This window comes from Plecotus auritus, assembly GCF_963455305.1.
Source record: "Plecotus auritus genome assembly, chromosome: 3".
Taxonomy (NCBI): domain Eukaryota; kingdom Metazoa; phylum Chordata; class Mammalia; order Chiroptera; family Vespertilionidae; genus Plecotus; species Plecotus auritus.
Window position 1 is genome coordinate 147,762,619 of NC_137772.1, and position 25,845 is coordinate 147,788,463.

A 25,845-nucleotide genomic window follows, 5' to 3' on the forward strand; every position below is an offset into this window, starting at 1 on the left:
ACCCTAGTCCAGTGGTCAGCAAACTCATTAGTCAACAAAGCGGCAAACCGCGGCTCGTGAGCCACATGTGGCTCGCGTAGTCCATAGTTTACTATAGAGTTCACTCTTGGTGTACATCCCACGTGTTTTACGACATGTATCCACCATTACGATATTTTTCAGAATGGCTTCACTGCCCTAAAAAAACCTGTGCTCTGCCTATTTATCCCTCACTTCCCCCCAATCCTTGGCAACCAGTGATCTTTCTACTGTCTCCAAAGTCCTTTTCCAGAATGTCTGTAGTTGGAATAAAACAGTAGATAGCCTTTTCAGATTGGCTTCTTTCACCTCTGAGTGGATTTTGAAAAACACAAGCTTGTTTCACCTGTGGAGGATAAGTCGCAGATTGTTGAGTGAGTATCACAGTTCGTGCAGTGAAACCACATAAGAGGCTCCTAGAGTAGACCAAGGATATAGCAGCGGGACTGAAGATTCTAGAGTTTATTTAGAAGTAAAATGGATACAGGTGATAAATTTGATATGGAACACGAAGAAGCGAAGAGTTAAGAATGATTCTGTGTATTTGGTTGAGCAGCTGGTTGGGTAGTGATGTCATTTTCTAAGCAAGAAAATGCTACTGAGGACTAGGCCTGAGAGGAAAGAACATGTAATAAGTCTTGGAGACTTACTGAAGGAGTGTTGAGACATCCAAGCCAAAGCAGTTGGAGCTGAGGAAAGGCTCAACCTGGAGATGCATATTTGAATAGCATTAATATTAGATGCTAATGAAGGCTGTGGACATGGACAAATTCGGGAGAAAGCAGTGAGAGAAAAAGAGTGAAAGCCTTAAGGAACTGCAACAGCTAATGGCTACATGAAAAAGAAGCAGCGGATAAACTTGACTAAAAAGGTACAACCAGACAGGTAGGAGAGAAATCAACGGAGTCTGGGACATTTCACTTTCAACTCCCAAACTTTCCATGAAGAAACTTTTTCTTTTGATTGAGCCAAATGAAAAATGAACGTTCTCTCCTCTGAGCTCCTAGAAAACTCAATGAACTGCTAGAAGTTTTGGTATAAACCTGGTGTGCTACCTCACACAGCCCTAATTAAACATACAAGTCAACCTTTCTCCTCTGTCCTATCGCTAGCATCCACTTTGAAATTTTGAATTGCAAGGGTTCACATCCACACAGGTTTTGACTTCTATAGTGTAGAGGGTAGAACTTGTTAAATAAATAGTTTCTGTACTACATGTTTTATTAACTTCATTGCTAAGGTAAATACATCCATGCCCTCCTTCCATTAGCTGGGCCTGACTAAAGCACATACTCGACTATGCAATGCCACGTTCTCCCACTGCTTCAATTTGAACTCTCAGATGCTTCCAGCAGCTTTCCCATTTGTTAAGGTCTTAATTACTTTTTCAATTTGTGTGTTGAGAGTAGAAACAAATTTTACTGCCAGGGATTTGTTTGGGTAGTCACCAGTTCATGGAAAAGAATACTTTGTGTGGCAGGAGGGATAGTAGATGGGATGGGGTCAATTCTGTAATTCTGATTTACTATTCCTATTTTTATGAGTAGAGAAAAACAATTGACTACTTGGCTAACCAGAGTTAAAAGTGTAAAAAAAAAAAACAACAACCCACACTTATTACAGTGTTCCTTGGTGCCATGAGCCTCTGTTCCTGAGTTTTTGAAATGCCAAGATATCAGTTCAACTCACTGTAAAAAAAAAATCAATCATTCAGATATTTTGTCACTTAACCTATATGACTGTAATTTTAACTAAATTAAACATCAAAACTTCTAATTTTTCATTCTTTCACATTGTTATTTTAAGCTCAACATGTTGCCTTCCTCAATCTTAGTGTGTGTGTGGGTTTTTTTGTTTGTTTTTTTAATATATCTTATTGATTTTTTACAAAGAGGAAGGGAGAGGGATAGAGAGTTAGAAACATCGATGAGAGAGAAACATCAATCAGCTGCCTCCTGCACACCTCCTACTGGGGCTGTGCCAGCAACCAAGGTACATTCCCTTGACCAAAACCAAACCTGGGACCTTTCAGTCTGCGGGCTGATGCTCTATCCACTGAGCCAAACCGGTTAAGGCAATCTTAGTGTTTTTAGAAGTAGATGGGAAAATGTTGACTGGTTTTCTATAAGGGCAAGGAGTATTTTAAAATCAGAAGTAATATATAACACAGTTCTCTATAATTTCAGTTTCCCATTTTTTCTGTGTATAAATTCTTAAAAATCTGTGAGAGATGATCCCTTTCCATAATTGCATGTCATCTGTAAATGAGGTTCATTATTATAGTGGATAAAATATTATATTGACCTATCAGTGTTAAAATGATACCATAAAGGAAGGAGGCAACCAACTTCCTATGTTGGCCCCACCAACCATACTGACATGTGAAATAATGATTTCAACAACTGAGTCATTATAAAAGAAAACATCAAAATATGCCTTGCCAACATTTGAGGGACATAAGTGAGCCAAATGTCCAGTGAGGAAAGACAATCAAAAGCCACATTTGTACATTCCCTTTGTATAAATTCTATGGTGCAGCTGTAAAAAAGGAGACTCTCTTACCCTTTGGGACAGCATGGAGGGACCTGGAGAGTAAAATGCTAGTGAAATAAGCCAGTCTGAGAAAGACAAGTATCACATGCTCTCACTCATATGTGGAATCGAATGAACAAAATAAACTGATGGACAAAATAGATCCAGAGACACAGAAGCATGAAACAGACTGAGGAATCTGAGAGGGAAGGCAGGGATAAGGGTGGTGGTAGTGGGGAGAGTAAGTGGGAAACTTACATGCATACTAGAGGCCCGGTGCATGTAATTCATGCACGGAGGAGGGGGTTCCCCTCAGCCCAGCCTGCACGCTCTCCAATCTGGGAATGTATCCTCGGGGAATGTCCGACTGTCCACGGGATTGGGCCTAAACCGGCTGTCGGACATCCCTCTCACAATCCTGCACCACTGGCTCCTAACTGCTCACCTGCCTGCCTGCCTGATCACCCCTAACTGACACCCTGTCAGCCTGGTCGCCCCTCACTGCCCCCCCTGCCAGCCTGGTAACCCCAAACATGCTGCTGTTCGGTCATTTGGTCGCCCCTCACTAACCCCCCTGCCGGCCTGGTCACCCCACACAGCCTGCTGTTCAGTTGTTACTGTGAGGGTGTCCTGACCAACTTGCATATTACCCTTTTCTTAATATAGATATGCATAACCCATGAACACAGACAATAGTGTGGTGAAGGCCTGGGAGGGGCGGGTGTGGGATAGAGGGGATATGGGGGAAAAGAGGGAGTGCATCTCTAATACTTTCAACAATAAAGATAATTTTTTTAAAAGAAAGTGACTGTGAAATAAATAAAACAAATAAATAATTAACTAAATTCTATGACAAAACTGTGGTTAATAGACAAATCCCCCCTAAAGATAAAACTTAAATGGTAATTGTCTCACCAAAGTAAGTATATAAATAGGTAATAGGTCTGATGTCTGTTATTCATTGTTACAGGTGACTTCCAGTTTTGTGTGAATTTTAATGAATTAAAAGGTTGCACCTTTAGTCAGCTATATTACATCAACTTCTCAATACTTTGTTGAGTATTTTCATTTAAGAAAACATAGTTTAAATCAAGCACCCCATAAGATGTGAGGAGCTGAAGAAGAGGAATGTTTCTTCATTTCCTCTGACATTGGAGTCATTTAGAAAATCTCCAGATTCCACATCTTCATCAATAATCATATTGATATACTAAGGAAAATATTCAGCTATTTTATATTTATGTAAATCCAGGAATGAGTTAATGCTGGGTAGAAGTGAAATTGCATGGCTTCTTTGTTGAATATGCACTTTATAGAAATATATTCAACTACAGGCCCGGTGCACAAAATTCGTGCATGGGGTGGGGGGTGTCCCTCAGCCCAGCCTGCACCCTCTCCAATCTGAGACCCCTCAAGGGATGTCCAACTAAACGGGCAGTCGGACATCCCTCTCACAGTCCAGGACTGCTGGCTCCCAACTGCTCGCCTGCCTGCCTTCCGGATTGCCCCTAACCGCTTCTGCCTGCCAGCCTGATCACCCCCTAACCACTCCCCTGCCAGCCTGATTGATGCCTAACTGCTCCCCTGTCAGCCTGTTTTCCCCTAACTGCCCTCCCCTGCAGGCCAGGTCACCCCTAACTGCCCTCCCCTGCAGGCCTTTTCCCCCCCAACTGCTCTCCTGCAGGCCTGGGTCCCTCCCAACTGCCTTTCCCTGCAGGCCTGGTTGCCCCCAACTTCCCTCCTCTGCCGGCCTGGTCACCCCTAACTGCCCTCCCCTGCAGGCTTGATCGCCCCCAATTGCCCTCCCTTGCAGGCCTGGTCCCTCCCAACTGCCCTCCCCTGATGGCCATCTTGGGGTGGCCATCTTGTGTCCACATGGGGGCAGGATCTTTGACTACATGGGGGCAGCCATCTTGTGTGTTGGAGTGATGGTCGATCTGCATATTACTCTTTTATTAGATAGGACAGAGGCCTGGTGCATGGGTGGGGGCCAGCTGGTTTGCCCTGAAGGGTGTCCCGGATCAGGGTGGGGGTTCCCTTGGGGCATGGGGCGGCCTGGGCGAGGGGCCTGTGGTGGTTTGCAGGCCGGCCACGCCCCCTGGTGACCCAAGTGGAGGCCTGGTATCTGGGGTTTATTTATCTCCTACAATTGAAACTTTGTAGCCTGGAGCAGAGCCAAGCCTTCTGCTCGCTCTGTGGTGGCAGCCATTTCTGTTGGGATTTATGTATCTTCTATAATTGAAACTTTGTAGCCTTAAGTGGAGGTCTGGGCCGGCCAGGGTGTGCGGAAAGCTTGGCTTCCTCCATCGCTGCGGGCAACCCTAGCCTCCTGCTCTTTCCAGCTCTGTGGCTGCCGCCATTTCTCTTTGGGTTTATGTATCTTCTATAATTGAAACTTTGTAGCCTTGAGTGGAGGCCTAGGCCAGCAAGGGCAGGCAGAAAGCTTGGCTTCCTCCATTGCCGGGGAAACCCAAGCCTCCCTCCTGCTCTCTGTGGCCGTAGCCATCTTGGTTGGGTTTATTTGCATATTCACTCCTGATTGGCTTGTGGGCGTGGCTTGTGGGCCTGGCTTGTGGGTGTAGCGGAGTGATGGTTAATTTGCATATTACTCTTTTATTAGATAGGTTTTTGAAGAAATCATTCCTGAAATAGTGAACAAGATAGCTAACTTGTTCAGAACAACCTTCAAAAGGCAAATTATATGTGAACACTGCCCTGGGCTCTAAATGCAATATTTAACACAAGATTTCCAAGTTTTCAAGATACTACTAGGTACATTTAACAAACTGGAACCTAAGCTACCAGAGAAACAATGGAACAGGAAGCCAAATTTGTTCCCTGGAGATATGTCTGCATGAAAGGGTCTGCCCACAACTGCGAAAGAGAACCAAGCACGAAGGACCACACTGACGCGTAGTAATTTCGGCTCAGAAGACCTGACTACTAGATTTCAGATCTAATTTCCTTAAGAACACTTTGAACTTCCACCAAAGTGTCCCAAATGCCCAGCTAGATGCTAGGCTTTTAAAGATTAATCAACTGTTCAAAGAGATATGATTATTACTTAACAGTTACAGAAGGCCTCACACATATTGGTATCTTCAAGGGAAATGTCCTCTTAAATGTCCTTTTATAAAAGCTCTCTTAGGACTCTACTTTCTTATGATGAGAAGAGAAAATAACATAGGGTTTCCTGAAATGTTTTGGATAATAACAATTTTAATAGAATTTCTGTTTGATTAAGTCTTAGTTTTATTTTGAGAAGATGGAAAAGCACAGATATTTTCACCATATATGAAACAACATCCTGTCCACTTTTAATTTCTACAAATGAGACTTCCAAGAGATTAAAACCCTCAAGTCTTATTTTACAAAGGCAAAATGAAATCTAGCATTCTCTACTGAGAATCCTGGAAAAGCATTTATATATCCAGTAAGGTTTGGGCACTTTCATAAAAGCTGGTTATGGCATCAATGTTGTAAACATTTCACATACATCTTAACTGTCACTGAATTAAGCATTTGTGCTAGGAGGTGAGAAAAGGCCAATAAGGCGTGCTAGTTTACAACTCTCTCCAGTTGATCCCAATATAGAAAAGACAAACCTGATAGAAACTGAGATACTTTCTTATCAGATATCAATATGAATTAAAAGGTTAACCATTTAATTCACATAAAGGCTTGAAGGCTGAGAGGTGTCCTGTTATGTGCTGTAAGTATTCTAAGACTCGGTGACAACATTCCTGTTAAATGCCATTGATTCTAGCACAGTTTTTCAATTTTAACTGGCTACCTTTTGCCTGGCTCACTCTGCTGTTACATATTGTGATAAAAATGTCAGCAGAAACATATTAAAGTACAATATGTATTTAAATAGGTTGATACTTCTCCTTTCATTCTAAAAAAAACAGAACAAAGAAGTTTGATTGTTATTAAGATCTGTGCATATAATCTCATATTTTGATTAGCTGAGTCAGCCATAATGAAAGTAAATACTGGAAGTAATCTCCTACAAGCAAGAAATTAAAAGTTCATAGAACCAGAACCACCTTTTGCCACCACATTAAAATATTTGAAGCGTAAATTTCAATTTCAAGTTATCACAAAATCCAGAGTCAGTTAAAAACAAGATAATATTGTGTATGCACATAAAGGTCACATATTCTAAGCCATTTTCTAAAATGCTTTCCTTTTACTCAAATATAGTAAATCCTCAATTCTGTGGACCTCTATTTAATGGTCTTCAGATTTATCGGACAATATTTCTGCTCCATATGTCATATGTGAAAATTAAGACCCTGTTAATTTTAAAACTCTGTTAACCAAAATTTGCTAATAATCAAGTAACAGGTTATTTTTTTGTTATTAATTCAGTTATTTTTAACAAATTTTAGTAAATAGGCCGTATGTTGGAAAAAAACACTGCAGTAATTTCTCCAACATAAATATTTCATATCTACAACCATAGTCTACAAATTTAAACCCAAGAGTCACCACTCGTAAACAATGTCCCGTGAATGATTAGCACGTGATCACACCACACTGTGAGCAGTAATTGGTTCTGTTGTCACATGGCGTGATTTTTTGCAGCAGTTTTAACACTGCTCATTGATGTTCCCATGCCACGCCCCAGATGTGTGCATTTGTTTACTCAGAGTGGCTGGTGAAAGCACACATATACTAGTCCTATTCAGTATAAATTTAAAATTACTGTAATACATATAGGAAACTTTCCTGTGGAATTAAACTTTTCATACATACTTAATTTTAATTACACAAACGTGTCTACATAAGTAAAAACAGGTAAACTAACTAAGCTATCAATTTTTTAACATACGCATTCAGAAAACCTACTCTGTTATATAACAGACTTTTGGCTTTAATGGACACCCCCTCGCCAGAATTAGTCCACTATATGGAGCTTTCACTGTAACTTCTCATTGCCCCTTTTTTAAAAAGTCACTTGACAAGCAGTGTTAAGCTATTAAATTTAGGCTGAAGATAAGTACGTCCTTTAAATAAGGTGATCATCTTTTAATCAAAGGAAGGGAACTAAACTTGGATTCTGCATACTCTAACCCCACTGCATTTTAATCACACTACTTTAGATATTTGCTTTCATTTAAACTGCAGTTTGTCCCACTCTGTCTAAACTATCCTCGCTTTGGTTCTAGAGAAGACAGAATAAATACATCCCACCTTATCACTTCCACTAATTGCAATGAAAAAACTCTGGGTTAAGTTACAGATCAGAAAATTCTACCAAACATGAGAGACAGCCTGATGGTGAGTCTCCTGTTTTGTTTGGTGGTTTATGGGTTGCTTGGTTGGCTTGGAGGGTTTTACATTTTTGTGTTGTTGTTTTTTTTTTTTTGTGGTTTGTTTGTTGGTGGGGTTTGCCTCCAATATATTCCGGTCTGGGTGCCAGAGTAGCCCCAAATGTGCCAATGAATACAGACAACAAAGCCCAAGAAATGCATGCTACGAAATACATACTGTGTCTAGCCAGAGATCCAGGAAAAAGAAGCAGAGATGCTGGGACACATAATCGTTTTACTTTTATCCTCCCTACTCCGGATGAACATCAGCAAAGAAGCAGCGCCCCTTTCTCCCTACAGAACTGGAGCAAGTATGTTGTCTCCACACACCCTGCACCAAGAGAGCCTGGGGAGATTCAGTGTCACTTGCCCTCCCACCAGCAGCTATCCAGTCCCTGAGAGCGGATCCCTGTTGACTTGCCTTGCTCTATACCCGGTGAGTGCTAGCAAGGACACAGAGTCCGTCTCTCTCCCCAGGGCCACTGTACCTCGCAGAACTGAGCACGAAAGCCCTAGCTCTCTTTACAAAAGAGCAGGAAGGGGAGCTTTGGGAATCAAAGACTGAGGAACAGATCGCGCAGAAGCAGGAGCTAGAGAAAAGGGTATTTTATTGTAACTGTGCAGAAACTTCATTTCTGTAATAGGACCTTTTCTCCTTGCTTTCCTTGTGACTCCAAGTGGCCTCATCCAGGATCTTGACTTAGCTGCCTCCTTCTCCTGCAGGACCACTCCCTTCCTCATCAAGCCCTCAGGACAATGAGACCCTGGTCAGCATTAAACAATCTTAGGAACCAAGCCTTGGGCTATTGACCACCAAGACAAGTTTCAATCAAACCAAAGATAACATCTAGGCCTCACTTGTGTCTCAGCTCCACCAGAACCAGAAAAGTGGAATGATCACATTTTTGCAAAACCAGATGAAGCGACCCATGGCTGACATCAGGACTAGATGCACTGATCAGCTACCCTCTACCCTAGCACCGACCAAACAGTAGAGACCATGACCCTGACCATGACCCTAACTCCCTTAGTCACCATGATTAATGCTTTTCCCCTATGTAACCATCCCAGGGAAGCCATCAAAAGAGGTCTTTGAGCATGAGGTCACCTGTGACTCTGGGTATTTTCCTTAAAAATAAAACTTTACTTTCTTGGCTGCAAACTCCTGTTCACATTTGCTTGGGTTTTGATGCGCACAGGCAAGCAACCCCCTTTAGATCAGTAACGGAGTCAGCACAGAGAAGATTCTGAACACTTAACTGTCAGATTGACCTTTGGGAGAGACACGTATGAGATGAACTACAGTAGCACTGCAAAGGCTTTGGAAACTGAGCTGACGTTGAAAGCACAGTCCACAGAAAGTGGGTAAGGAGATATGGTCTGATCTTGACCACCTGCTAAAATAAAGAATCATAAGAACACAAATCCAGATGGTTTAAACAGAATCCGGAATCTCATAATGCAATATTCAAAATATCCAGGATAAAATCTAAAATTACTGGACATTTAAAAAAGTGAGGAAAATTAATAATTAAAAAATATAGAAAAAATTAAAATCAAAAAAGAAAAAAAAAATGAGGAATAACTAAATACCACTTAAGAAAAAAGACAATGAGCAGATGCAAACCCAAGATGACCCAAATATTAGAATCACCAGACAAATATTTTAATGCAGCTTTTACAATAGTGCGGGAATAAAACTTGCATGAATTTATCTTGTAAAAAAAAACCTGTAGCCTCCTGAGAATTTTAAAATACCATGAGAATTAGAGTTGCAGATATTTGTCTAGTTAATTGCTCTGATCTAATAGGATAATACAATTTTTCTAGTTTCCCTGAGCGGGCCAAATGATTATCGCTTAACCCAGTGGTCGGCAAACTGCGGTTTGCGAGCCACTGTTTGCCGCTCTGTTGACTAATGAGTTTGCCGACCACTGGCTTAACCCCTAGGTTAAACTCCCAAGGTGGGAGGGAGACTGGCTCACTCTTTTCCTAGATATTTACATATCAAAAAGATGAAGACTCAGAAACATTTCTAGGTTGTAAAGGTTGAAGACAGGGGGTTATCTTGCTCCAGGAGAGATTTTATTTACATATCAAAGAGTTGAAGTTTGGATTCAGGCCCTTAGGTTTCCAAGAAGACTCTTCCAGGAGGGTGAAAGGTAGCTGCCTCCTTCCTCTTTATAAGCAGAGAAAAATCATTTTCCTTATTTCTCATCTAGGGAGTGTCTGGCTACTCATGTAGGGACATTTCCCATCAGCTCTCATGTGTTACCTAGGATTAAGATCTGGGATAAGAAGGTGATGACACACTTATTATTAAGAAATCTGTCTATTATCCAAAGCACATCTTTGCACATTCAGGATAAAATTAACAAATGGCCCAAGAAGTATGGGCAAACACTTTTAGAATAAATGGAAACAAAATTTCTTAGGAAAAAAAACAAAAGTTACAAAAGGAACCAAATGACTTAAAAGAAAAGAGAAAAGCTGATATGGGGGAAGTGAAAAGAGAAAAGGCAAAACAAACAAACAAGAACAGCTAATAAACTAGTAGACATAAATATATCAATAATTAATTTAAATGTAAATGATCTAAAGACACCAGTTAAAAGATAAATAGTACAAGATTGGATAAAGATAAAAACAAGATCCAACTATTTCATATCTACAGGAAATCCACAGGAAGCATAATTATCCAGATAGATTAAAAATGAAAGAATGGAAAAAGATAGATGACAATATTATAAATATTATCCATAAAAAATAAAGTTGCTATATAATTATCACACAAAACTAACTTAAGAACAATGAATATTACCCTTTTTTAAATCAATATACTAAAACAATAATGCATTGCAACTAAATGAGGTTTATCCCAGCAATGAAAGGCTGAACAGTTGAAAATTAATTAATATAATTCACCATATTAACAGTATTAAAAATAAAACCGCACATTCATATCGATACAGGCACATAAAGCATTTGACAAAATTCAACATTAATTTAAGATTTTTTTTAAATTCAGCACATTAGTAATAGAAGGAAACTTCCTCATTTGATAAAGGTCATCTATTACAGAAAAACCTATAGGTTATAGCATTCTTAATGTCAAGATACTAAATTATTTTACCCTAAGATAATGAATAAGACAAGGCTGTATGCTTTCAACACTCTTATTTAATATCATATTGGAAGTTCAAGCCATTTCAAGAAAGCAAGAAAAAAAGAGATTCAGATTGGAAAGAAAACACTAAAACCATCTCTATTCACAGACATTAATGTCCACACAGGACATCCAAAGGAATCTACAAAACAAAAACAACCTAAAAGTAATGAGTTTAATGAGATCACAGGATATATATCAGTTTAGAAAATCAATAGTGTTTTTATGGACTAGCTATGAAAATTTGAAAGCCCCCCAAATTTTTAATTTATAATAGCTAAAAATATTAAATACATAGGTATAAATCTAACAAACTATAATCAGACTCTGTAAATTAAAAGTGCAAAATGTTGATAAAACCTATCAAAAACATCTAAATAAATTGAGAGACATACAAAGTTTATGAATTGGAAGATTCAGTGCAGTTCAAATAATAATTTTTCCCAAATCAATCTATATAGATTTAACATAATCCTAATCAAAATTCATGCAGGAATTACTGTAACAATCCAAAAGCTCATCATAAAGTATATATAGAAAAAAAAGAAAAGAAAACCAGAACACCCAAAATATTTGTGAAAAAAAAGCAAATGTGGATATTATTCAACTATTAAGACGTTCTATAAAGCTACAGTCTGAATACAAAATAGTATTGATGACAAAGATAAACACATAGATCAATGAAACAGAAGAGATACTCTAAAAATAGACCCACTCAAATATTGTCAGCTGATTTTTGTCAAAGATGCAAGGGCAATTCAACAGAGAAAGTCCAGTCTTTGCAACAAATGATGCTTGGAATAACTGACATCCATATTTAAAAAACATAATCCTCCATGTACATCTTGCATCATATACAAAAACAAAAATCCTAAAAACATAAATGTAAACTAATATAAAGTGCAAATCCATAAAATTAAATGTAAAACTATACAACTCTTAGGGGAAAACAAAGGAGAAAATATTTATGATAATTAGTTAGGAAATCATTCTTAGGTGCAACACCAAAATTAAAATCTATAAAGAAAAAAAATTGGGGTGCGGCATGAGTGGGGGTTGGGGGGTAATGGGGGAATAAGGACACATATGTATAAAAATAATAAAATAAAAAAATAATTAAAAAAATAGAAAAGAAAAAAAATTGGTGAATTAGACCATCTATAGAATAAAAGCCTAAGTGACCATTAAGGTGGAATGACCGGAATGACTAGTTGCTATGATGCACACTGACCACCAGGGGCAGATGCTCAACACAGGAGCTGCCCCCTGCTCCCTGGTGGTCAGTGCACTCCCATAAGGGTGCAGCTGCTCAGCCAGAAGCCTGGCTCATGCCTGGCAAGTGCAGCGGCACAGCCAACCAAGCTGTAAGGAGTCTGCCACTAAGGAGCAGCGAACTGAGCGGTAAGGAGCAAGCAGGCAGGTGGTAAGGAATGAGGGATCCCGGACATCCCCTGAGGGGTCCAAGACTGCGAGATGGTGCAGGCTGGGCTGAAGGAACCACCGCCCCGCCCAGTGCACGAATTTCATGCACCAGGCCTCTAGTAGCAATATAAAAGACACATTTGGTCTGTTAAGAACATTTTCAATAGAATAAAAAGACCAGTCATAGACTGGAAGAAAATATTTGTATACCTCATATCAAGGAACTTGTATCCAGAATATCTAAAGAACTCTCAAAACATAACAATAATAAAACAACCCAATTTTTTAAAAAATTGGAAGATTTTAACAAATATTTCACCAAAAAAAGATATGTGGATGGCAAATAAGCATATGAAAAGATGTCCAACATATTAGCCATTACGGACAAAGAAATTAAAATTAATGAGACACTCTTACATAGCTATTCAAATGGTGAAAATAAAAAATAATGACAAATACAAGTGCTTATGAAGATGGGAAGAAAGAGGAACCCTGGCAATGTAGGTGGGAATGTAAAATGACATGGCCTTTTTAGAAAACAGTGTAGCAGTTTCTTATAAACCTAAACACACACTTACCATATAACCTAGTAAACTATAGGTATTTATCATAAACTAGAGGCCCAGTGCATGGACTCAAGCACTGGTGGGGTCCCTCAGCCTGGCCTGTGCCCTGTCACAATCTGGGACCCCTCGGGGGATGTCGGACTGCTGGTTTTGGCCTGATCCCCACAGTGGGGATCCTTAGTGGGGATTGGGCTGAAACCAGCAGTCTGACAACCCCCGAGGGATGTAGTAGTGTGTGAAGTGGCCGGGGAGGAGCTGGAGCCCGGGTAGGGTGCCGCACCACTCCCGCTCATCCCAGCCCTGCTGGGCCTGCTGCCGCTGCCTGGCACCCATTTGTCAGCTGAGTGGTGCTCCTGCTGTGGGAGCAACTGAACACCAGGGGGCAGCTCCTGCATTGAGTGTCTGGCCCTGGTGGTCAGTGCGCGTCATAGTGACCAGTCATTTGGTTGTTTGGTCGTTCAGTTGCTTGATCGCTTAGGCTTTTATATATATAATAGAGGCCCGGTGCATGAAATTTGTGCATGAGGGGGGGGGGGTTCCTCAGCCCAGCCTGCACCCTCTCCAATCCGGGACATCCCTCTCACAATCCTGGACCACTGGCTCCTAATCTCTCACCTGCCTGCCTGCCTGGTCGCCCCTAACTGCACCCCCCCCGCCAGCCTGATTGCCCCCTAACCACCTCTGCCTGCCAGCCTGACTGCCCATAACTTCTCCCCCTTCTGGCCTGGTCACCCCTAACCAACCCCCGCTACCAGCCAGGTCACCCCCAACTGCCCCCTCCCTGCCGGCCTGGTAGCTCCTAACTGCCCCCCTCCCCGCCAGCCTGGTCATCCCCAACTGCCCCTGCTGCTGGCCTGGTTGCCCCTCATGGCCCACCCCCGCTGGTCTAGTCACCCCATGCAGCCTGCTGTTCAGTCATTTAATCTTCCCTCACTAACCGCCCTGCCAGCCTGATCGCCCCACACAGCCTGCTTATTCAGTGGTTTGGTTGTCCTTCACTAATCCCCCTGCCGGCCTGGTTGTAGGCAGCCATCTTGTGAGGGCATGATGGTCAATTTGCATAGTACCTCTTTATTATATAGGATAAGTAAAAAGTAACTTTGCACAAAAAAACCTATACTTGAATATATATATACCAGCATTATTTATAATTGCCTCAAGCTACAAACAATCCAAATATCCCTTAATGGGTGAATGGGTACATAAACTGGTTGGCACAGCCATACGATGGAATACTGCACAGCGATATGAAAGGACAGATTACTGATGTACACAGTTACTGGGATGGCCTCAAATGTATTTTCCTGAATGAAATAACCCCGTTTCAAAAGGTTACATACTAGTACTGCGTTATTTCTTTATAGGACATTCTAGAGAATGTGTAAACAATGAAACAAAAAAATCAGTGGATACCAGGGGTTAGAAATAGAGAGGGTCAGAGTACGAAAATGACATGAGGGAGTTCTTTGATAGTGTTGAAATTTTTCTGTATCCCTTCTATGGTGATGGTTACAAGAATATATACAAGTAAAAAAAACACACCTCATATTATTATAAAAAGTGGATTTTACTCTATGTAAAGGTGAAAAATTAAAAACATTTTAAAAACCTCTTCTGGGTACTTTGTGTAACTTACATTGGCAGAAAATTCTCATGATTTAAGAGTATAATAAAATGTTTAAATTTACACCACTTTAAGACTATGAACAAACCTGGTTATGAAGCAGGAGAAAAATCAAGAAGCTAGAAGCAATCAAGGAGCAAGTATCAAAAGACAAGTGTATATAGACTGCCCCATAAATAACATGTACATAAAAATTCCGTACTATCACTCAGACAGAAATGCGGGAGTGTATGGAGAACATGAAAAAGCACAGGAGAGGTGAGATACCAGAGTAACCTAGCCACTCCTTGAAATGAAGGGTGTGGTGATTTTCCAGGTTGAATAATTTAAACTCAGTACTGACTTTGGCTCAGCTTTGTTCCTAAACATTACCCAGCATAGAAGACCAACATTCATCAATACCTCTTCAATGGCACCTGCAGAAATCCTGTGACCTGCAACATTTATCACGTCATCAACTCGTGACATAACATACAAATAACCTTCTTCATCCATGTAACCAGCATCCATGGTGTCATAATATCCCTGAAAATCAGAATAAATAATCTCTAATTAGCATATACTATTGGGTAATATAATCATTTTAAGGCTGATAAAATGTATAAAATGTCTCAAAATCAATTTATTGTATGCATTTGACTTTTTCATAACTAGCCTATGAAATTAAATTACTTTTGATTGTTGAAAGCTTAATAGAAACTCTTTGCTCCACTAATAACCAGGAATAAATTAAAATTTTCTTATATGTGTTTGAGTTAAGCTTTTGGACTTAGAGTTGTAAAGCTTATGAACCAAATTTCTTTTTTTAAAGTGAAAAGTAATAGCTCAACATTTCCAATTTGGTGTTGCCAAGTAATTCTTTGGTAGACTTATTCTCTAATTGTGATAATAATTAAAAGCTTTAAATCTCTCTATGAATAATTATAAAACAGAGCACAGTTTATTAACATGGGTTAGGATTGAAATCTTGCTTCAGTGAAACATAATAAAGTAGTCAGTATGAAATTAAATTTTTAATCAACTCAAGGGAGCAGTACATCTTCACTGGTCCAGAAGTCATGTAGAATGAAGAATCAAGAATAAGTATAAAGAAATAAATATCATGTCGCTAATGTCTCTGAGTTATCTTGATACCTATGTTTGTGAGCATGGGCTTTGGAACTGATCCCAGAGTCACTATTTGTGTTTCTTAATCTTTCTCACACTCAGTATGCTCATCTTATAAGGCTTTTGTGAGCCATAAAGGAGATGGTGCATGTAAAGAGGACAGACCCTGGTGCGTCGTGAGTCCTCAATAATTGGCACTAATTGCAATAACGACTGCAATTACTATTAGAGAGGGAATGTGAGGTATTAGTTCAAGAGCATGGACTCTGGAGCTAGATTATATGGGTTCAAATGTTAGCTCTGTTACTTCTAAGCTATGGTCAAGTTACTCAATCCTCTGTGCTATTAACCCCTTAGATGAGAGATTTGAGATCAGGATAACAAAACAGAGTACAGACTCACTACCTGTAGTTTAAACATAAACTGGGTCATTGAAAAAGCTTTCAGTGTTAAAGGCGATCATGTTGAAACCACATGCACAGAGTATTTGCTTTTGGCAGGTTGTAATTAATCATACCAGTATTCTGATGACTGGACTGATCTACTGGACTAACTGATGTCAACTATACTAACAAATCTTCCTCACCACAGTCACTCAGGGGTATGTTTAATCTTGGCTACTGAGGTCATTTACCTGTGAGATCTCTTTCTAAAGGAAGCTATTTCAATTTTTGTCATTTGTCTAGTTAATTAGGTTAGTTGTCCTTCACTCACAAATAAAAAAGATAGAATTCTAAATACTTCAATTCACTTTTTCCTTTTAATGAAACTGTGAACATTCTCTTTACCTAATGCATCATGAAGACCACGTATCTCTCTCAAGGAAGGAAACAGAAATGAGATGACAGCAAAAAGATGACTGTGGGACCTGATGTGTATTATCAATAAAGTTCTGTTACAGACATAAAGCACATGACCGTGGCACAGAGGAGCAGGTACATTGTAAAACAAAAAACAGGGAGACACTCTTTGTTATCCAGGTCACTGGGTGCTGGTTGTTGAGAACACTGTCTTTATCCTGTATTTGTATTTTTAAATGTGATTTTAAAATAAAGAACTCAGGGAATACACAGAAAAGAATGTCAAAAATACGAAAAGAGATGGAAAGATACAACTTCTGAAAAGTCAATTGTTTTTTGCTCAATAACCAGGAGCAGAAGTGGTCAAGGGGTCTTAATGACAGTGTACATTTCTGATCAGGTGCTTTCAATCTCTGACGGAGTCCAATGGAGGAAATAATATAGAGCCCAAATAAGTTTTACTCTCACAAAAACTTTTCGATACTGAGGGCTGTTAAATTCCAGGAAAAGTTGCTAAAACAAAATGAGAAAATTTATGTCTGGAGAGTAATAAAAATAAATATAAAAATGACATACTTATGTAGTTTGGGCATTATTATCCCTGAAATCTGGAATCTGGTCCAGACATCTTTTCAAAGTTGCTTTGTCATCTACACTCTTAGGAGCAAGTTGCCAGGAACTATAGAGAAGTCTATAAGAAGATTAAAAGAAAGTATAATAAAGTTCTTACAGGAAATTTTTCAAAGTATAAGTGCTTGAATGCTTCCTGATTCTTCCAGAGTCCTGAAAAAGCCCCAGGTGGTAATGGCAACCTTATATAAAAACAGAGCAGTTAGAATTTGTATAAAAGCAGTAAAAGAGGGCAGGTTGATTAGAACTAAAAACGTTCTAGTGTGATAGACAATTACAATTCAAGTCCTATAATTAAGATGCAACCTTAAATCTGCTGGATAGATCATGTCTAATTGAAGCTGAAGTAGTTGACCTCTATTTAGCAGAGTCATTGAGGGATGACTGTGGTTTCTGGGAAGGGCACACATTTGGCATTTGAGTCATTATTAGCAGCAACCATTGTTTCAAAAAGAAGTATAACATTTATTTAAAAAGCCAAAATACATCACTAAATTACTTTTTAAGAAAAATATCCTTCTACCATGGTCAAATCAATTCACTTTTTTTTTAGGTATCTTGAACGCACCAATTAAACATCCCATGAACAATCTTGTTCATAAGCAATGTGCCTCCCCAATCTGTGAATTCTCTCTCACTCCTCCCCCTTCAATTATTTCTTTTCACGACCATACAAACCTATGTGATCTCTCACTTCTATGAATGAAATAGAAGGTAGTATACATTGCTTTTTTCCGATCAGTTTCCTCTTGATACCATTGTAATTAGCTAGTTATTAAAAAGGAAAGGAGCAAAGGAGAGGCCAAACATTATAGGTATGTCATTTGGGCAGCTTCACCAGGAAGCTGCAACTTCACACTTCCCAGGGAGCCACAGGCCCACTCCCTGCAGATCACGGGAGAAAGTGTCCCCCAAAGGGGAGGTGAGTGCATGCACAGTGCGTCCGGTGACATAGGGAAGATGCGTGTCAGTTAAACCTTGGAACAGAGATCATGGGCTAGAGGGGCAGAGCCACTACAAGACCATGAAAATTTGGGAATATATAATCCCCTAGACAAAGGAATTTGTTCTCTTGTGTGGCTCCTGTGGCTTCTTGGCTCTTGGCTCACCACTCCGTTAGCTCTCTGGTTACTGTGTCTTTGCTCCTGCCTGGGTTCCCCTATGGCCATGTGGCCTTGCAGACCCCACAGGCAATGGACTGATGAACTCGAGTGGAGAACACAAACTAAGCTAGCCTGACACTGGACTGGATGTGTGCTCCAACATGGAGCAGAAACTCTGGACCCTGGCTTTGATTCTAGCTCTGCTGAAGCCACAGCTGCACTTCTTATATGATGGGACTGAGGGGAATGGGACCTTGGAAATTCAGGGGTGTAATTCCACAGAAATAAAGCTTTCTATCATACCTCACCCTCCCATGGAGGCCTCCAGAAATTCTTACTCCAGCAGCATCCTAAGAACCCCACTTCCATCAATAACACTCTTATATTTCCTTCTTTCCTCCATATGACCAAGCAGGTGTTATACACATAGCAAGGGCTTAATATCTATCTATATATCTATCTATCTATCTACCTACCATCTATCTACACTAATAAAAGAGAAATATGCAAATTGACAGTACCTCCATGACGCCCATCAGCCAATCAGGAGTGAGTATACAAAATAACTCCCCCCCAAAAAAAGATGGTGAGTTAATTTGCATACGCAGGCACAGAGCAGCCGAGTGCGGCGGGAAGCCTGCTATGAGGGGGCGGGTGGGGGTGGAGGGAGCTACAAGTGCAGTGATCTGGCTGGAGCAGAGAAGACTGAAGGTGGCAGCCAGAGCGAAGGCTTGGGTCCCAGGTGCCAGAGGAAAACCGGTGCCAGCAGCCAGGGGAAGGAAGGCCTATTGCACAAATCTTTGTGCAATGGGCCTCTAGTCTGTAAATAAATTAATAGATTCTTATATCAGTTCCCTATAGGAAGTGCCACCTAACTAAAATAATCACCCAGTGTGTTTTCTGGATACAAAAACATTTTAGATGTTTTATAGTTTGGAAGTTTAGATTCTGTAAAACTTAAAAGGATTTTCAAAAACCTAGCCTCCTGTACTCACACAGTAAAAATACTAAGAGAAATGGTTACTTCACAGGGCTGATACTGAGAAAATTAAACACAAAGTAGACGTGGCTATTGCCCACATGAAGCAACTTCATGCACCCTCCACCCCACCCTTAGAAATGGGAAGCACTGAATTGTAATCTCACTTTCTGTCAGGCAGGAAATGAGATCAGGTTAAAAGTGGGATCCAGCTGCAATTGCCCATTTCCACCAAGTCCAGCCTCCCAGTAGGTCCTCCCTTGTTAGATCTACTTTTTGTAGTATTTTAAATTGTATGTAAAAGCATTTTGTAATCTGTTAAAAAAAAAAAAAAAAAACTACTGAGATGTTGCTATGTTGTTGCTGTTGCTTTTGTTACTATTATTGTTCATCAAGAAACTCCAGTGAAGCCAGCAGGAGAAAGCAGGTAATCCCCTCAGGTCCTTTTAATTGATTTTGTTATGTTAATCCTTCTAAACCATCAAGTAAATAATTTTACTTCATCAGTTTCCAAGTTAATATTTTACAACCCAGTGTAAAATTATTAATTACTAGAGGCCCGGTGCATGAAAATTCAAATTGCTTTTGGCAGGATAAGTAAAAAGTAATTTTTGCACAAAAAAACCTATACTTGAATATATATACCAGCATTATTTATAATTGCCTCAAGCTAGAAACAATCCAAATATCCCTTAATGGGTGAATGGGCACTGGAGGCGGGGGGGGGGGGGGTCCCTCAGCCCGGCCTGCCCTCTTTCACAGTCCAGGAGCCCTCAGGGGTGGGAGGCAACCCAGTGATCAGGGGAAGGTGACACCCCCATCACACCTCTGCTGCTGCCACTGCCGGCAGCTCAAGCCTCGGCTGGCCCTGTTACCTGAGCCTTGGGCGGCCCTGGGTGGCTGGGCTGCCGCCATCCGAGGCTTGCCTGCACCTTGGGCTGGCCCTGGGTGGCTGGGGGTGCTGAGGGGACTGGGGGACTCCAGAGGCAGGCGAGCGGAGCGGCCGGACCCGCCTGGGGGCGGGCCTGGCCATGCCAAGTGCCTGCTGCCCTGGCGGGGTTGAGGGGACTGGGTGCTGCCATCTTGTGGCTGTGGGCAAAGCCATCTTTGAGGGCATGGCAGTCAATTAGCATATTCCCTCCTTATTGGCTTGTGGGCACCACCATATTTTTGAGGGTGTGATGGTCAATTAGCATATTGCCTCTTTATTAGATAGGATTAAACATTCAACTAAAACAGGACTATGGCAACCACTAAAAAGCTTCTAAATGTACTAGCGACATTTTCAAGGATAAAGAAGTGAAGAGGACACTAAGAAGAGGTGACGAATCAAAATCCAATAGGGACCAAAAGAAATATAATTCATGAGTGAAGCCAACTAAATGTAAACAGCAACAATAACCTTATGGAGAGGCATTCTGCTTGCACATTAAATGACAAGTAATTTTCAGTTGTTTCCAAGAAATACAGTATGTCCCAAAAAATATATATATATATCCACTTTGAATAATTATTAATTCCAATGGGTTAAATCTGAAAAGAAAGAAACATCCATTGAGCTATCAGCTGTTAAATGTGTATACATTTTTTGGGGGACATTCTAAATATGATGCATAGTCCATTCTTTCTTTTTTGGTGACTTTTTAAAAAATATGTATTTTTATTGATTTCAGAGAGGAAGGGAGAGGGAAAGAGAGATAGAAACATGAATGATGAGAGAGAATCATCGAGTGGCTGCCTCCCACATGGCCGCCACTGGGGACCGAGCCCACAACCTGGGCCTGTGCCCCTTACCGGAATTGAACTCAGGACCCTTTAGTTCGCAGGCCAGCACCCCATCTGAGCCAAATCAGCCAGGGCATGTAATATTTTTAAAAAAACACATCAGTATAAGAACATATTTCCCTACAATAAGAAAAGTAAAAGGTAACTATAATAAAGTGTGGCAACTGACATTCAGGCTGGATTAGGGACAATAGAGAGTAGTGGGGTCTGAGGCAAATTAGAATGCACATGTCAGGTTTAATGAGAGCAGCTGTTTTTTAGTTCCCACTTGATTGGTGATATACAGATATTCTGATCCAAATCCTTAAGCACATATTATTGCCCATACTAAGAACAATGCATATAAAAGGACACGCTGTTAAACAAGCATCTCTATCATTTTATCTATCTCAAATTCAAGATTTGGTCCACCAGCATCTAGACCAGGGGTGGGCAAACTTTTTGACTCGAGGGCCACAATGGGTTCTTAAACTGGACCGGATGGCCGGAACAAAAGCATGGATTGAGTGTTTGTGTGAACTAATATAAATTCAAAGTAAAGGAGCAGAGAGGAGAGCAAGAGAACCCTCCGCTCTTTCGGCTCCGCGGGCCGGATAGAACAGCCGAACGGGCTATCTCCTCACAGTAAATGGAGATACCTAAGTGTTTACAATAATTATCCAAGTGAGTTAATATGTAGCGTGTTGAATATTCCCTGGTGGTTTGACATGTACCTAATTCAATGAATATATATGGGACCAAGAGTTTCACATTTTTCAGTACAAATGTTATTGGCAAGAAAGGGAACATCTTATACTTCCCAGAAGTTGAATACATTTATCATCTCTATTCTTGAAAGATCCCTGATAATCTTAGTTGGTTCACAAAACTTTAAATATCTGCATAAATTTTCTGAAGAACAGGAACAGTATGTATTTTTATACTATCTCTCGTTCCTGTGAGAGAAGTCTACATAAGAATATTATATCTATAGACCTTGAAAATCAAGAATAATGTGTCAAGAGTGCAGAATAAGGAGAAATTCGAGATCAAACACTAGTGTTAAAAAAGGACCAAAGGAAGAAGACTATTGACCCCTGGGTGTTGCTCAGTTGGTTGAATGTCATTCCATGCACCAAGAGGACACTGGTTCAACTCCTAGTTAGGGCACGTGCCTAGGTTTCAGACTCGATCCGCAGTAGGTGTGCAGAAGACAGCTGCTCAATGTTTCTCTCTCTCCCTCGCCCTTCCTTCTTCTCTAAAATCAATATTTTTTTTAAAAAAAAGACCATTGAACAAAATAAAGTAAAAATAAGAGATGTATGGAACTAAGAGAAATAGTATCTTAGGAGTCACCAGAGCAGAGTGTTAATATTGACTGGGTGTTCAACATGGTTAAATGAAGTGCACATGTTTGAAAGTGAATTCAACAGAGGTCATGGAATCAGTAATTAAGATATTTTGGGTATCCTTAGGATTTCCATTTCAATAGAGTGAAGGAGGCAATACTGGAGTGATTAAGGAGTAAACAGGAAGTAATTGGAGGCAGTGAGGTCAGACTATACTTTTTTAAAAGTGTGGGTCACTAGAAGGAGAGATATGAATCAGTGGTTTAATGTAGAGAGGCAAGCTGATTTAGGATGACAAAGATTTGAATAGAACTGGCCAATGGGAAAAGGATGAAAATATTAAAGTTAGAGAAGGAAACAGCAGAGGAATTATTCAATTGTGTTGTTCATTCACTTATTAATTTATTCATTCATTCATGCATGCATGCATTAACCCATGCATTTATTTTCTTGATTCAATCAATAGTGTTGGGTGCTTGGTGTTCCTCAGTCACTTTGTTAGACACTGAGGATACAAACTTATAATCTCTGGCTTCAGCCTCAAGAAGATCCTGGCATTACTGTGCACTACAAGAAATGAGTGTTCTTTAGAATACAATAGGGAGGCTGTCATGAATGATGTCTATCCATTAAGTAAATGAAATAACAACAATATGTACACATTTAAGATGTTTGTCAGGAATGTTTCACAGCAAGTGGTTAAACCTTATACTGCTAGATCTACTTAGAAGAAAAGATTTTTAACACTAGCCAAGTTACAGACCTGCTGGAAATGGCATTAAGTGTCCATCACAAGTCATTTTTAAGATTCTCCCAGAAAACTACTTCATTATTGCCAAGTATAATTGAGGAACAAGCTAAAAGGCAAGATGAGAAATTGCATTTGGTAATTAGTAGTACAAAATAAACAAATGCTCTATGTTCTTCACTAATAAACTCTGGTATCTTTAAAAATTCAGATGTTGTTATCTGAATATTAAAAAAGGGACTCTAAAGAAAGAATCTTGGAAGATGCAATCTAGTAGTCCTTAAGAAAAGAGGAAAAGAGAAGGTTCCAGAATTTGTGAACATATATCAATGAAGTAAAAAAAAGTGAGAGAAGCAATAACCTCCAGAGAGAAGTGATGTATGTATGAGCTATAGAGCAGAGAGAACAGAACTTTTTTAAGAGTATTCCAAATTATCACTTTCCCCATTGCCATCTTAATCATCATTTTATATTACATTCAGGTCTTCCTTCTGGAATAGAGGGTACACTGGGGCTCTTTTTCTGAAGTGATAGAAAAAGGACATTTGTGTGTGTGTGTGTGTGTGTGTGTGTATGTGTGTGTGTGTAGTTATAATAACAAAAATACCTGGCAGAAGGAAGGAAAATTTATGAAAATACTAAGATATATGCTGGTTGTTGCCTATACACATCCTTCAAATCCAAAAGCAAATGTTACCACGCTGTGATACTTTCCCCAACTCTTCCAATCTTCCAAGCAGAGTAAAAAGGGAAGTTTTGTTACAACCTTTCGAGTTATGAATCAGGAGTTCCTCTTAGAGAATGTCCTTTCCAAAGAGACCAATCTTGAGAGAACCAAGATGGTGGTGTAGGTAAATGTTGGTTCTCACAGGCTTTCACACCACATCAAAATTACAACTAAAACACAGAACAACCATCATTCAGAACTACCTGAAAGCTGGCTGAATGGAAGTCCTAAACTAGACAAGAAGAAAGCGCATTGAGACTGGTAGGAGGGTGGGAGGTGCGGAACAGGCTGGTCCAACATCCACGTGTGATTTTGCCTGCAGAGATATCTTGGCTGCAGAGGCCTCCCGTGAGGAGAAAGGAGTCCCAGTCACACACCAGACCTCCAGTCCATGGGTGCCAGAGCTGGGAAGAGAAGTCCCCGTGACTTCAGGCTGTAAAAACCAGCAGGGATTGTGGCTGAATGACAAGGAGCCTGACAGAAACCCAGGAAATTCCCCTTGAAGGGCCAGCAGATGAACTTACATGGACATGCTCCCTCTAAGTTCCAGCTTTGGGGCAAAGACTCGGGGAGATACAGAGACATACAGGGAGGAAATGGATTGTCTGGCATCAGAGCAAGAACTTGGTGGCGGCTTTTTCCAAGACAGGGCTGCTCATATGGGTCATTGTTCCTATGCTGAGACCCCATCCTATCCCTGAGCTGACAGGCTGCCATGTCTGAGTTTCCATCAGCCTGGCTCACACTGTTCCCTCCACCCTGGTAATTCTCTGAGATCCCACCCATCCAATTTGCACGCCCACCCAGGCTGTTTGCAGCTGCTTTTTCATCTGAACAGCCTGTCCTGGCTCAGGCTTCAGACTTTCCTAAAATCTCACAAACAAGCAGCAGCTGAAGTCAGCATGCCTCAAACCTATCAATCAAAGGCCCAAGACCTGGCACTAGCACCATCCTGCCTTGCTTCACAGCTGGGCCTCCCCTGGGCTCTTTCTAACCCAATACAAGTAGCAGCCATCAATGCCAGATAAGATGGTCTATAGTCATTGCTCCATCAGGAACCCATGTGGTAACAGATGTAAACTGAACATATAACTCCTGTTCCTTAGAGAATCTGAAGTTAGCTTCCAACTTTGCACTGCCAGTATTTCCTATGGTTTCTATAGGCTTTACTCAAGGTTTTCATATGAAACTGCTTTTTATCTTCCCAGAAGAAACTAACTAGGCCATAATTTCTTACTCTCTGGGCAGACAAATGAGAAGGTAATAAATGTGAGTTTTAGCTATCCAACTGCCTTCCCCTGTAGGCCTGGTCTCCCCGCAACTGCCCTCCCCTGCAGGCCTGGGTGCCCCCCCAAAAAGACTGTCCTCCCTGCAGGCCTGGTCTCCCCCAACTGCCCTCCTCTGTTGGCCCAGTCATCCCTAACTGTCCTCCCTGCTGACCTGATAGCCCACAACTGCCCTCCCCTGCAGGCCTGGTCCCCCCCAACTGCCCTCCCCTGCAGGTCTGGTCACCCCCAACTGCCCTCCCCTGTAGGCCTGGTCTCCCCGCAACTGCCCTCCCCTGCAGGCCTGGGTGCCCCCCCCCAAAAAAACTGTCCTCCCTGCAGGCCTGGTCTCCCCCAACTGCCCTCCCCTGCTGGCCTGGTCTCCCCCAACTGCCCTCCTCTGTTGGCCCAGTCATCCCTAACTGTCCTCCCTGCTGACCTGATAGCCCACAACTGCCCTCCCCTGCAGGCCTGGTCCCCCCCAACTGCCTTCCCCTGCTGGCCTGGTCCCCCCCAACTGCCCTCCCCTGCAGGCCTGGTCACCCCTAACTGCCCACAACCACCCTCTCCTGCTGGCCCAGTCACCCCAACTGCCCTCCTGTGCTGGCCTGGTCACCCCTAACTGCCCTCCCCTGCAGGCCTGGGTTCCCCCCCAAACTGTCCTCCCCTTCTGGGGACCAGGCCAGTACAGGAGGGAGTTAGGGGTGACCAGGCCAGCAGGGGAGGG

The 25,845-nt window shown here is 41.1% G+C and overlaps 1 protein-coding gene across 1 annotated transcript in view; it reads right to left on the reverse strand.

Annotated features, from left to right (window-relative positions):
- The window catches only part of ACSS3 (acyl-CoA synthetase short chain family member 3), a 195,958-nt gene that overhangs the window by 4,959 nt on the left and 165,154 nt on the right, over window positions 1–25,845 (reverse strand). Inside the window, exons 12-13 of the mRNA XM_080661591.1 lie at window positions 17,284–17,365; window positions 15,049–15,171 (exon numbers count right to left, since the gene is read on the reverse strand). Of these exons, the coding sequence (XP_080517717.1) occupies window positions 15,049–15,171; window positions 17,284–17,365 (205 nt within the window). The remainder of the gene's footprint in view (window positions 1–15,048; window positions 15,172–17,283; window positions 17,366–25,845) is intronic.